The sequence below is a fragment of the Centruroides sculpturatus genome, unplaced genomic scaffold (assembly GCF_000671375.1).
Source record: "Centruroides sculpturatus isolate CEXI.00-Female unplaced genomic scaffold, Cexi_2.0 scaffold181, whole genome shotgun sequence".
Lineage (NCBI taxonomy): Eukaryota > Metazoa > Arthropoda > Arachnida > Scorpiones > Buthidae > Centruroides > Centruroides sculpturatus.
Window position 1 is genome coordinate 231998 of NW_019384322.1, and position 13513 is coordinate 245510.

The 13513-nt window shown below is 31.2% G+C and overlaps 1 protein-coding gene across 1 annotated transcript; it reads left to right on the forward strand.

Annotated features, from left to right (window-relative positions):
* Positions 1 to 990: 990 nt before the first annotated feature.
* LOC111625945 (conserved oligomeric Golgi complex subunit 8-like) lies at positions 991 to 11803 on the forward strand. The gene is made up of 4 exons (XM_023369210.1): positions 991 to 2100; positions 4735 to 4806; positions 7442 to 7596; positions 11621 to 11803. Exons 1-4 carry the CDS (start codon positions 1983 to 1985, stop codon positions 11801 to 11803), a joined length of 528 nt encoding a protein of 175 aa, XP_023224978.1. The 5' UTR covers positions 991 to 1982.
* Positions 11804 to 13513: the final 1710 nt, after the last annotated feature.

The window sequence follows — 13513 nt, forward strand, 5'->3', positions numbered from 1 at the left end:
CTCAAGCATCAAAATTATTTGGATCGGTTTTGATCATGAAAGTGTGAAAGATGTCACTGTTTCTCTGTCTTCAGAATATAACTTCAATCAATTCATTAAGCTTTCGAATATACTGTATTATTATTATTATTCACACTGTAGAAGCCATGGTAAAAATGGTCATTTTTATATCCGAATATTTATTTATTCAGTAATATGAATTGCGTAAACATTTTTCTACTTTCTCTATCTTATGCAAGTCTCATTATTAGACAGGGATATGGAGTTAGGGAATTTCCTAAATTTTCTACACTATCCGTCTTTCGTATTTGCGTACTTTGTGATGATGTTCGAACACGCAAGAAACAGTGATAGAATGTATTGTTTACCGGCAACAATAACGACAACTATATCATATTTATCAAACAGTAGATGTCATCTAGAATGTAGAGAGAGTGTAGAGGAAATGACGTCACGAGAAGCTATCGCTACACATCACTGCATTATAGTTTAGAAACGTTTGCCGCTTGAGCTAAACATGGATGCCGTAATCTATCCTTTAATTCCAGTTACAGCCGAAGTGCTTTAGTTAAAGAATGCATTTTCTTCACAGGTTATATTATCGTATTAATCAGGATTGATTGTTTTTGCCGATCGCACGTGCAATAAACAACTAGCGACTGACAATATACACATACATCAGTCTCTCTCTGTCACATACATCGACAAGGAGTAACAAGAAAATTTCATGCGCGCTGCTCTGCGGAATGTCGGACTACTGAACGCGTGTAACCGACTATAGCGACTCTACTGTATGTTTATGCCCTGTCAATTGTATATCAGTTGTTTATATAAGCAAAATATCTTAGATATGCAGTAGCAGATCCAGTTATGTTTTTTTTAATACTCTTTCCGCCCTGTGGGCACTAAGAGGGCCTCTTATAGCAGGCCCATTATGGGTTCGGCCAGGCCAACAATGGGGCGACTGGATGGTGAGGGACGAGGCCCGACATATCCGAACTGACCACCCCCGAAAATTTCCTGGGGTTTCCTTGACCCGTCCGGATTCGATTCCCGGTCCCCCGGAGCGGTAGGTTGTAACCTTGACCGCTCGGCCATCCGGCCGTAGATGTAGGTATGTGAAGGCGGTGCTGTGCTATATTATTTGTGAGTGTGTTTTTATTTTTTCACTCCTTTTGTTCTGGAGACACTTAAGGGAGCCTTTTTAATCATATCCGTCATGAGTTCGGCCAGCACCACAATGGAGCGGCCGAATAGTAAAGGATGGGTCTTGATATATCTGGGACAGACACGAAAAATTTCTGGTGTTAGTCGCGGGTCCTCAGGGTCCGCGAAGTAGATGTAATTGATTAAAAGACTATGTGTGAAAGACTATTTGGGCTATCACCACAGCTATGACAAAATGTAGTAAAACGACATGGTATTGAATTTAAAAAAAGAAAAGTAACCGTGGAAAACCAGATTGCGAGTCTGCTGCCGGAGAATGTTCTTCAGGAGCGATTACATGTTAATCAGTTATTGTCAATAGTTACACGAAGACTCCGATTGAAAGTAATCAAGCAGTTGCTCTGTAAAGTAATCCAAGAAGATTAAGAAGAACTGAAAACGCTAGCTTTTATTTTAACTCTTTTCGCCCTGTGGGCGCTAAGAGGGCCTCTTTTAGCAAGTTCATTATGGATTCGGCCATGCCCATAATGGGGTGGACGGATACTGAGGGATGGGAAAATCCTACTAATTTATCGACCCGCCCACATTCGAACCCGGATTCCCAGGGCGGTAGGCTGCCACCTTGACCTGTCGGTCATCTGGCCGTCGATGAAGACGCTAGCTAGTCTATATACACTTTCCGATATAGGTATTAAAGCAACTGTTGGAGCAATAGAAACTTACGAAATTTTTAAATTATCGAGTTTAGAAATTTCCATCTCGAGAGAAGGAATGAAAATAAAATAACGAAGAAAAATATACTGTATATTTTTATAATGCCTATTTTATCCGCTAGAGGTATTTTCCCGGTAGCAGTTGGAAGAATGTCTGCTTGCGATGAAACAGGTGAAGCCGAAGACCTTTTAAATGTTATTTTTTCCGGTAGTTGTCCAGGTAAGAAGTTTATCGTAGTTATAAACTAACAATGTTTGCTTTCTGCTTCATCGTATTCAAGATTGGTAAATATATTTTAACTTGAAATTATCCAATGATGAAACTTTAATTTTTAGATTTGTTGACACGTAATCCACAAAAAGTTTAATCAAATTGTATTCTATCAGTAGATTTAGTACGTACCACATATATATTTATGATTTGTATATTAATGATAATACCCACACACGACTTATTGGTATATTTTCATATCTCTCTCTCTCTCTCTCTCTCTTCTATATATTTATTGTGTTTTTATCAAATTAGGAAGTTCTTTATCAAGAAATAAAGGTAATTTGTTTATATAATTCGTTATTTATTATTTTCAGTTGCAACAGCAATATCTTAATACTGAGCATTGAAAAATTTGCATTTTTATTTCTTATAAATGAAAAATTTTTACAAAAATTACAAAAAATGATTAAACACTAGTGTTGTAACGAATAGTATATTCGGCCAGGAGCGTGGCCGAATATTCGGCTCGATTATTGCACATACGAAAATTGGCGCGCAAACCGCATTATGGCAAGGACCCCGCTCTCTATTGGCCCGCTGTCACTACGCTTCGCCAATTGCGTTAATTCTTGACAGTTGAAGCGGACAGACATGAGCGTCATGACAGTATGTGATAAGTGATGATATCAAATGTGGATAACAATGAAATGTCCTGCACGTGTAAATAACGGAGAAAGAACAGAGAAGGACCGCGAAGTGAAAATGTGAAAATAAATATGAAGTTGAGTCAATAACATAATCGAACGAGTCGAAGTAGCTTATTGGCGCAAAATTCGCGGCCGTCAATGCCAAACAATTGTTGTCATAGACTTCGGAAAGCTAAATGCTTGTAATGAAAGTCACTTAGCGTGTACTGGTGAAAGCCTGGGGCCGTTCGGGCTATCAAGCTGTCTCGAATGTGTGAAATCATAACTGTGACTTATATCGACGTCCTATCTGTCTCTTTTCTTCGTTATCACCAGGCTGAGTCACGTAATTGTAAAATGGGAACTCTACGACGGAAAAGTGACGAATCGAAAGTATCGTGAGCGCGTATTGTGATGTATGCACAGGCATAAATGGATTAGAGCGATAGAGGACGAGCGCTTAAAAAGAAGGATAGGCAGAGTCAGACTCTCAGATGTGTGAGGATTTTCCAACGATAGACGTGTATGTGTGCTGATCTTTGTAATTATAAAATGTGAATATATGTGACTAATATTATTTTCTTTTTTTATTTTGTGCATGTTACAAGTTATAAATAAATATAAACAAACAACACTAACTTTATAACATTAACTATAAATACCAAAATGATTAATTTACTGTGTTTTTGTTGTTTATTACTCCTGTTTTTAGGTATTCGGTATTCGGCCGAATAGTGATTAAATATTCGGTATTCGGCCGAATAGTGATTAAATATTTGGTATTCGGCCGAATAACGAAAAATAGGCCGAATACCGAATAGTAACCGAATATTCGTTACATCACTATTAAACACATAAAAATAAAAATGTGGTACAGCTTATATGAAACGTAAGTAAAAGCATTGCTGTATTCAGCAGACTCAACAGTTGTAACTGAATAAGGGTGTGAATATGCAGATACAAGCAAGCAAAAAGAGGTGATGACGTTTCACGCTGTCTGTTTCTTGCTCTCGTCTGTGTGATCGTAATAAATGTGAGCAAGAAAAAGAGAGCATGAGATGTCATCACCTCTTCTTGCTACACATTCTAGCTCGCTCAGAAAATTTGCTTGCGTCTGCATAGTTGCATTCTAAAGGTGAATCTGCTGAATGATGAGTGATTTGTGTATTGAAACAGAAAGCAGCTAGCAAAAGGTAGCGTAAATGAAATATGCTACTAAATGTGATGTTAAAACACCAAAAATGTTCTGAAACAATGCTACTATAGAGAGCTTTTGGCAGAAAAATACTTAACGGCTCTGGAACTGTTGAGTTTGCCGAATACAGCTGTTGTAACTTTTAGTATTTGAAGCTTTGTTGAAATGTTTAAAGGAAATGTTTTTGTTTTTAGTATAATTAAATATTAAATCAACCTACACAAAAGCCAGCAAAAATTTTTACTTACGCAAATGTTTTTGTCCACATTCCATTGGATGTAAGTTTATTTAAAACAATTTAACCGGCATTCAGCTGTCATCTGTTAATTAAGTGTTGTTTTTGTTTGAAACTTTTCATTTATTTCTTTGCAATGTGCAGGATCTGAATGCAATATCAACAGAGAACTACATCTAGTCATATAATTTGATTTTTATTTCTTATTGTTTAATTTACCTAGCTTAATTAATCAGATTTATATTTAAAATCAACTTGAATTTGTGTTATTAGATTATTGTATTAGATTTTTTCTTTAAATTTTAAGAGGAATAAAAATTTGATTAAGGTTTGAAGCAAGTCTGCTTTGAATTTTAAGCTAATTACAATATAGTTATGTTTTAAATAAATAAGTGTACTTTTGAAATTTAATATACTTTTATTTTTTGATTTAAAAATTGAGTCAATTTTAATCTAATTAGATAAAATAAATATGAGTATATATGATAAATATATATTCAATAATTTCTTGAACTGTTTTACAGAATGCTGGAAAGATAATCCAGACACAGTTTTATATTTATCTGAATTAAGTTCCTATGGATTACAGTCTCTTAGTAAGTGTTAAATTAAATAAATATTTATATTGATGATAATTATGAACTTTAAATATATTTTATGCTTAAAAAAGAATTGTAACAATTTTATTTTAAGTTTCATTTTTTTAAGAATTACAGTTAAAATCGTATAAAAAATTGTGATAGCAATCAAGTTTTTTTATTTTATATGAAATTTTCTGGTTTTGTGCATTGTTTTTATTTGCAATACATTCAGTAAATCTTGAATCAAATCTTGGTTTATGTTAAACTTGCTTAAAACAGATTTAAAGCTTGGAAATAAGTAAAATTTTTTTTATTTAACTTTAGATCTGTCTGCTAGATTGCCAATAGTTCTTAATTATGATTTTATGATCTTTAGTGAATTGCTTGTGTATAGAACCATTAATAAGTTTAAAATAGTGTTCCATCATTAGGAAAAAGATAGAATAAAACTCAAACACTTCAAAATCTAAGGCCAGTGAAGAACTTTAATTAAATACATTAAAGACAAACGAGTTTGATGTATACCTAAAATCTTCAGGTTAATTTCTGTTCTCTGTTCTATATTGGAATATTTGAAAAATATTGGAAAAATATATTGGACTATTCAAATATTGAGTCATTAATGTCATTTACATGACCAGTATTGTAAAGAAAAAATAAAATTTTTTGAATCAAATAAAACTAAAATTAAGTACACATATTTAATAATTGTACTTAAAATATCTATAGTTTTTATATACATTCACAACAAACCTTTAAAACCAGCAATAGCTGTATTTTTATTTAAGCTAATGTTTTTAGCCAAGTTTATTCGTCCTCTTCAGGCTAAATAGAACAAGAACAACTTCCAAATTAATGGTAGGAAATTAAAGAAACAATTTTATTATTTATAATGCAGTGTTTTATTAACAATTTCATTAGCAATATTAAACAGAAATAAGTGAATCTAAAATTATATGAAAATTTGTTTGAATTGCACTATATTAAGTGCAGAGTTATTCACATACTATATATGATTACAGTCAAACCTTAGGTTATGAATGCCCTATTTACGAACAATTCTGTTTACAAACAAAATTTTGTAAACCATATTTGCTGTAGTTGCCATACGATAACTGTTTCCAAGCAAGCTAATCAGCAGAGCCAGCTATTGATGGTCAACTTCCTATACTTCCTATGTTAAAGAAAGTAGATGGCCCAACTGATCAATGACAGGATTACTGATTTAGTAGTGGCACTGAGATTTGCTTTTTGTCATTAGACATCACAACACAAACCATCAATGATGATGTTATTCAAATTAGATTTCAATTTGTATGTGGGTATGATGTTACTTCCATTTATCAGTATGCATCACAATTGAATTTAAATCAAATTAATTAATAAAAACTATGTTAATTGACATTCACATAATATAAATGACATTTTTGAATCTGTCTTTAAAGTGCTTAATTTAAATTAAATTACAAAAATTTTTTATTATAATATTAATGTTTAATTGAATATTTATTAATACTAGGTAGCCAGTTAATTAAAAATAATAATTAAACCATGGTCTTTACACTAAAGTTTAAAATAAAATCAAAATTAATTAATTAATTAAAATTGAAATCAACTCAATTTAAAAATAACATTTCAGAAAGTGTGGATAAAGTACTTGTTGGTCTTGTTTGATTTGGTTATATTTCATTTTGGCAGTCTCTGTAGCACTTCTTTGTAAAGTATAAGTTTAAATTTTGGTTGGTGGTGATGGATTAATTCCACTTTACTTTTAATATATATAGAATAGATATAGATATTATTATATTATATATAATAATATATTGTATTTGTAGGCATTTTTATGCATGAAATACCACCAAAAAGGTTTAAAAAAAAAAGACTGTGTTTTGGGGATCGGGAATGAATTAATCCATTTTACGTTGTTTCTTATGGGAAATTTGTTTTGGTTTCAGAACAAATTGGTTTCCAAACAACTTTTAGGAATGAATTAAGTTCATAAACCGAGGTTTGACTGTATTTTAGTTGAATAATATTTATTGATTTCTTAGCGTTTCTTATCTTTAAGATTTCTCAGAGAATTGCAATAAACACTTTTATAATAGCTATATTAAGTTATGGACTACATTTTTTTATTAAAAAAAACTTCTAATAAGAAAGGTTTCAATTAATTTTAAAAATGTTTTTATAATAAATATAGTCTAAAAACTTTAAACAATAGACCAAATAATTCTTTCTTCTGTAATTATGTATTTACTTTAAAATATTATGATTAAGTTTTAAATTATAATAGTATAGATTGTAAAGATAAAATTAAATTTAGAGATACTTACATTTTTATATAACTATCAGGTGTGTAAATGGGATATTTTATTCAAAATACTTATTTTCAATCAAAATGTGAATTTTCTTCTAATAGGCTGACATTTTTATTTTAATTAATATAAGAAATGATTAAAGATAAAATAGTTTTTTAATTTATTTAACACTGTAAAATTAATCTTTATTCAGAAGTTTGGACTTTTATTTAATAAGAAATACTGATACAGATATGATTATAACATATAATGATTTAATTACTATATATGTGTAATATTTCTATCAAAAGTTTATGTTTAAAAATAGTGAATATAATATTTACTTTATTTAGGTGAAGAACCAGAAAAATTAGCTGAAGAAAAAGCTTCAATTTTAGAACAAACACAAGACCTTGCTTTTCATAATTATAAAACTTTTATTCAGACAGCAGAATGTTCTCAAGAAATATTTCAAGATGTATGTATGCTAGTATTATTGTATTTGGAAGTAAAACAATAGTTTTTAACTTAAACAAACAATAGTTTGAAACTATAATTTAATTTTTTATTTATCTTTTTTGAGTAAAATAAATTTATTATGCACTAGCAGACCCCGCCACGCGTTGTTGTGGCTCAAAATGTATCTATTATAAATGTATAACACTTACCCCGTGGGGGGAATTTTTCAAAAAATTCCTTCTTAGTGTACATTCTCTTGACGTACCCTATTAAAACGCAATCAAAAACGCATAAAATCGCATCTAAAATAGTATAAATAGAAGCAGAGTACTTTGCAGTAAGCCTTAATCCTGTCCATCTCCCCCGGGAGGGGGAATTTTGACATGTATTTTATATAAAAACATGTGCGTATTCGAATGCAGCGTTGTGTCAAAATTTCAAAGGAATCGGTAGGAACAAACAAACATTACATTTTTATTTATATAAATAGATAGAAGATGATCCGCTTTAGTTCATTTTCACAGAAAAGTGTAATGCCTCACAAAAAAGCAAACTTAGGGCGTCATACTCGTAGTGCCATCTTTTGGACATAAAAGATGGACACTTGGACTTAACCTAAATTATATCTTTGGACTTAACCTAAATTATATCTTTTAATTTATATGAATGTTTAACGGAATAATATACAGCCTATGTCCACCCTGAAGTTCCATTCTAAATATTGGTGAAAGAATTTTTGAAATCAGATGAGTAGTTTTGGAGATTACCTGCTGCATACAAACTTACAAACATTACCTCTTTATAATATTAGTATAGATTAGCTAAATAGAAGGTTTTTAATAAAATAAATTTATTTTTTAATTTTGCAAAAGATAAAAATATTTATAATAAGGACAGAAGAAAGTTTAAGTACTTGCATCAAATTACAGATATAATATTCTGAAAAATAATTCATTAACAAAAAATTTAACACGAACAAAATTGTGAATAAAACATTGAAAATTTACAGAACATAGAAATAACAATATGAAAAATAATAGATTGCTGATCATACTGCATTATAATAGAATATCTGTATGTTGCATTATAATGTAGCATCAAATTTTATGAAAAATTTTCAGGAACGTAAATAATTCTATTATAGCATTATATATCTAGTAGATTCATTTGATTCTATTGTGGAAAATAGTTTTTAATAGGGTATACTTTGATAACTCTGTTCTTTCTAAAGCATTTTGAATGAAATGTGAACATGTTTAAATTACTAAATTATCTTGTAATATTTAACACAAATTATAAAACTCCAGCAATGCTTCGTTTAATTTCTAATGTTTTTGATATTGTTCAAAGGCCATCTTCAGGCTATACTGCATAAAAGTTAAGAATTGCTGAAGATAACCTTTGAACATGGTCAAAAACATTAATACAGGTATCTCTCAAATAATGTAGTAGTTACATTTGAAAAAAGTGCTATGTTATGCAAATCTGTACTATATGAAACAAAGGACTTTGCAATCAAAGACCATATGAACAACTAACTGAGTTTGAGAGAGGAAGGATCATCAGGTTAAAAGAAGCTGGATGATCATCTCATCAAATAGGTCCTCCATCTAGGTCGTTCTGACAACACTGTGTGGAGGTGTTGGGACCAGTGGATGAGAGAGACTTGTACACATTGTGCCCAGGCACAGAACATCTTCGACAAACCACTCACTAGCTGAGAGGACCACTTGGTCCTCCAACAACAGACACACAGCTGATTGTATCATTTTCCACCATCTAGACACAGGTTATGCCATCATTACAGGCTCCTATGTCTGTCTGTCTACTATTTTGAGACACCTGGGTGAGGAACATTTGGTATTGTGGTGGCCGTTACATGTGCTGCCATTGACAGCCATCCATTGTCAACTTTATTTGGAGTAGCATCACTCTTTATGAGTTTGGACTGCAGTGGAATGGAACCAGGTTGTTTACAGCAAGGAATCAAGATTCAGTTTGTGCACTGACAATAGCAGTGTTTATGTCTGGCGTCCACGTGGTGAACATCTCAATTTGCCTATGCTTTGGAGCAATACATTACCACACAGTTGGTGTGCTATCATATGACAGCCAGTCATCTATAGTAGTGATCCAAGGGACCATGACAGTCCATTGGTACATTAGTGACATCCTGCAGCCACATGTGTTGCCTCTTGTGGCAGGGCTCCCAAGAGCCATTTTCCAACAGGATAATGCTATACACAGCAAAGGTGTCACAGGACTGCCTCTACCACATTGCCACATTTCCCTGGACTGCCCAGTCCCCTGATTTTTCACCAATCAAATATGTCTGGGGTCACCTGGGATGCCAAGTTGGACAGCCTAGGAGTTCAGCTGAAATAGAAGACCACTTTCAGCAACTGTGGACTGAGATGCCGCAGGATACCATACAGTACCTATATGCCTCCAAGCTCGCCAGTATAACATCATGTATTCACACCAGAGGTGACTCAACAGAGTACTAGGACCTCCTTTCATTTTTAATTTTTCCTACAATAAATGATTTTTTTGCTTTTATTTTGTAATCACTTACTTATATTACAGTTACACTCACACAGGTATAATTTCGTTCAATTCTGACAACTTCTTGGTGTACTAATTTTTATGGTAAAAAGTATATTCACCTAAGAATATTTAAACAAAAACAAATAACTCTTACAATTGACCTATAAGTTAGTCATAACTTATAGGTCAATTGTTTCATTTTTGCACTCATTTGCATTTTATTATCTCAAATGCTGATCTCTGGCAAATTCAATGAGATACTGTATTTCAGAGATATAAACCTCTCATTCAAATTTTGTATGAAGCATTAAGAACACTTTGGCCTTTCTATCATAGGAAGAAGTTGCAAATCTAATATGATAAAGACTGTGGATAAGAAAGCAATAAGGGATGGAATTAAAATCTTTGAGTAGGACAATTTGTTGCCCCTCAAAGAAATTATTCTGTCAGCACATTCAGAATTCCTTTAATGGACTCCAAAAGATGGAATACTTAAGTTTTGTCAGTATACACAATAAAGTTTCATTTCAGAAAGCCTGAGCTTTCTGAAATGAAACTTTTTCAATTTTTGAAATGAAACTTTTTCAATTTTTGAAATGAAACTTTTTCAATTTCTGAAATGAAACTTTTTCAATTTTTTTTCTCTTGGTTTCAGAAAGCCTGAGCTTTCTGAAACCAAGAGAAAAAAAATTGAAAGTGAACTATGTAGACATTGTGAATATAGTAAACCTTCCTTGAACATCCTAATAAACACTCTTCAAGATGAATGGAAAGTTATTAAGCAGAATAAAAGTGCTCTGATAGATGTTTATTGGAAAACATTCCTTGCCTTTGAAACTCTTCCTGGGAATCTGAAATACTTCTTATCACTATTCATTCGGGCTTCTGTAACTATCTCATTGAAGTGTGGATGTGGAAAGAGGTTTTCCTGACCTGGAAGAATTTTGACAGATAACAAGGCTTGCATGAATGTTAAATCATTAAATGCCAAATCAAATGTTTAAGATGTACTAAAGCAGGGGTTACAAACTGGTGGCTTGTGGGTTAGATAAGCCCATTAAGGTTTTATATCCAGCCTGTAGCCTTCATGATTTCTTTTCTAAAAATCAATGTTTCTAACATTCTGCAGGAATTAAAAGATAAAAACTTCAAACTTCTAACTGTTTACGTAAGTTGTAAGGCCTTTGTTAGAGTTTTTTTTTTTAGTTTACAGTATGTTTTGGTTTACCAAATAATAATGAAAATGGCTCATGTCCAATATACATCTATTTGACTGGTCCTTTGCTGCATTTGAGTTTGAAATCCCTGTACTAAAGGAATATTGTAATAAACCAGAGTATGTACAATTACACAGAAACTGATGGCATTAACGAGGTCAATCTATGCATCTCATATGGCTTATATGGAAAAGAGAATGACTTGGAAATAAAAAGAATAGGAAAATAGCAAAAACTTGTGGAAGAGATGGAACGAAGAGGTACAGGAAATAAAACAGTCTATTGATAAACTTGAAAATCTGATTGAAGAAAAGAAATGGGAGACAGAAGAGAACAAGTGAAAAACTTTTTGATAAAGCAAATAAGAAGCTAAAATCAGCTTTAGAAAAAAATGATTTTGAAGAAGCTAAAGTTGCTCAAGCAATGGTACAAGGCATTGAAGTACTTAAGAAGAAGGAAAAAGCCAAAAGTTCAGCTACAGAAAAATATTGAAAAGAAAGAAAATTTCATAACAAATTTCTTCAAGAAAAAGTGAAAAATTCTGGACAAACATATACAAATTATTTTGTGTATTTTAAAGGACACAGAATTATAAAGTTGCTCATGCTCCTTAAAAGCTTTTCTAATTGAAGATATTAATAAATATACTTTAATTTTCTTATTGAGAGTCAAATAACAAGTGACTGCATATAGAAGCCATGTTTATTTACTTTAAATACATACAATAAAACAAAAATATTATAATTATAAAAAAATTACACAACTACTCCTTTGATTAAAATAATATCCCTAATGTTAAGTAATGATTTCATTACATAAGGTTAAGGAACCTTATGGGAAGAGAGTGAAAAATTCTCTTTGAATCCTGGAAAGCAAAGATTTTTCAGTAGGAATGACTTCATAAGTCTTTTAGCTTCTTTATCTTTGACGACAAATTTTAAATAAAATTGTTTTGAATTGATTTGCTTATCTCATTTATATAATATTTATGGAGAGAAAACATTCTTATTAAAAAATGTAAATATATATANTTACAGTTAAAATCGTATAAAAAATTGTGATAGCAATCAAGTTTTTTTATTTTATATGAAATTTTCTGGTTTTGTGCATTGTTTTTATTTGCAATACATTCAGTAAATCTTGAATCAAATCTTGGTTTATGTTAAACTTGCTTAAAACAGATTTAAAGCTTGGAAATAAGTAAAATTTTTTTTATTTAACTTTAGATCTGTCTGCTAGATTGCCAATAGTTCTTAATTATGATTTTATGATCTTAGTGAATTGCTTGTGTATAGAACCATTAATAAGTTTAAAATAGTGTTCCATCATTAGGAAAAAGATAGAATAAAACTCAAACACTTCAAAATCTAAGGCCAGTGAAGAACTTTAATTAAATACATTAAAGACAAACGAGTTTGATGTATACCTAAAATCTTCAGGTTCATTTCTGTTCTCTGTTCTATATTGGAATATTTGAAAAATATTGGAAAAATATATTGGACTATTCAAATATTGAGTCATTAATGTCATTTACATGACCAGTATTGTAAAGAAAAAATAAAATTTTTTGAATCAAATAAAACTAAAATTAAGTACACATATTTAATAATTGTACTTAAAATATCTATAGTTTTTATATACATTCACAACAAACCTTTAAAACCAGCAATAGCTGTATTTTTATTTAAGCTAATGTTTTTAGCCAAGTTTATTCGTCCTCTTCAGGCTAAATAGAACAAGAACAACTTCCAAATTAATGGTAGGAAATTAAAGAAACAATTTTATTATTTATAATGCAGTGTTTTATTAACAATTTCATTAGCAATATTAAACAGAAATAAGTGAATCTAAAATTATATGAAAATTTGTTTGAATTGCACTATATTAAGTGCAGAGTTATTCACATACTATATATGATTACAGTCAAACCTTAGGTTATGAATGCCCTATTTACGAACAATTCTGTTTACAAACAAAATTTTGTAAACCATATTTGCTGTAGTTGCCATACGATAACTGTTTCCAAGCAAGCTAATCAGCAGAGCCAGCTATTGATGGTCAACTTCCTATACTTCCTATGTTAAAGAAAGTAGATGGCCCAACTGATCAATGACAGGATTACTGATTTAGTAGTGGCACTGAGATTTGCTTTTTGTCATTAGACATCACAACACAAACCATCAATGATGATGTTATTCAAAT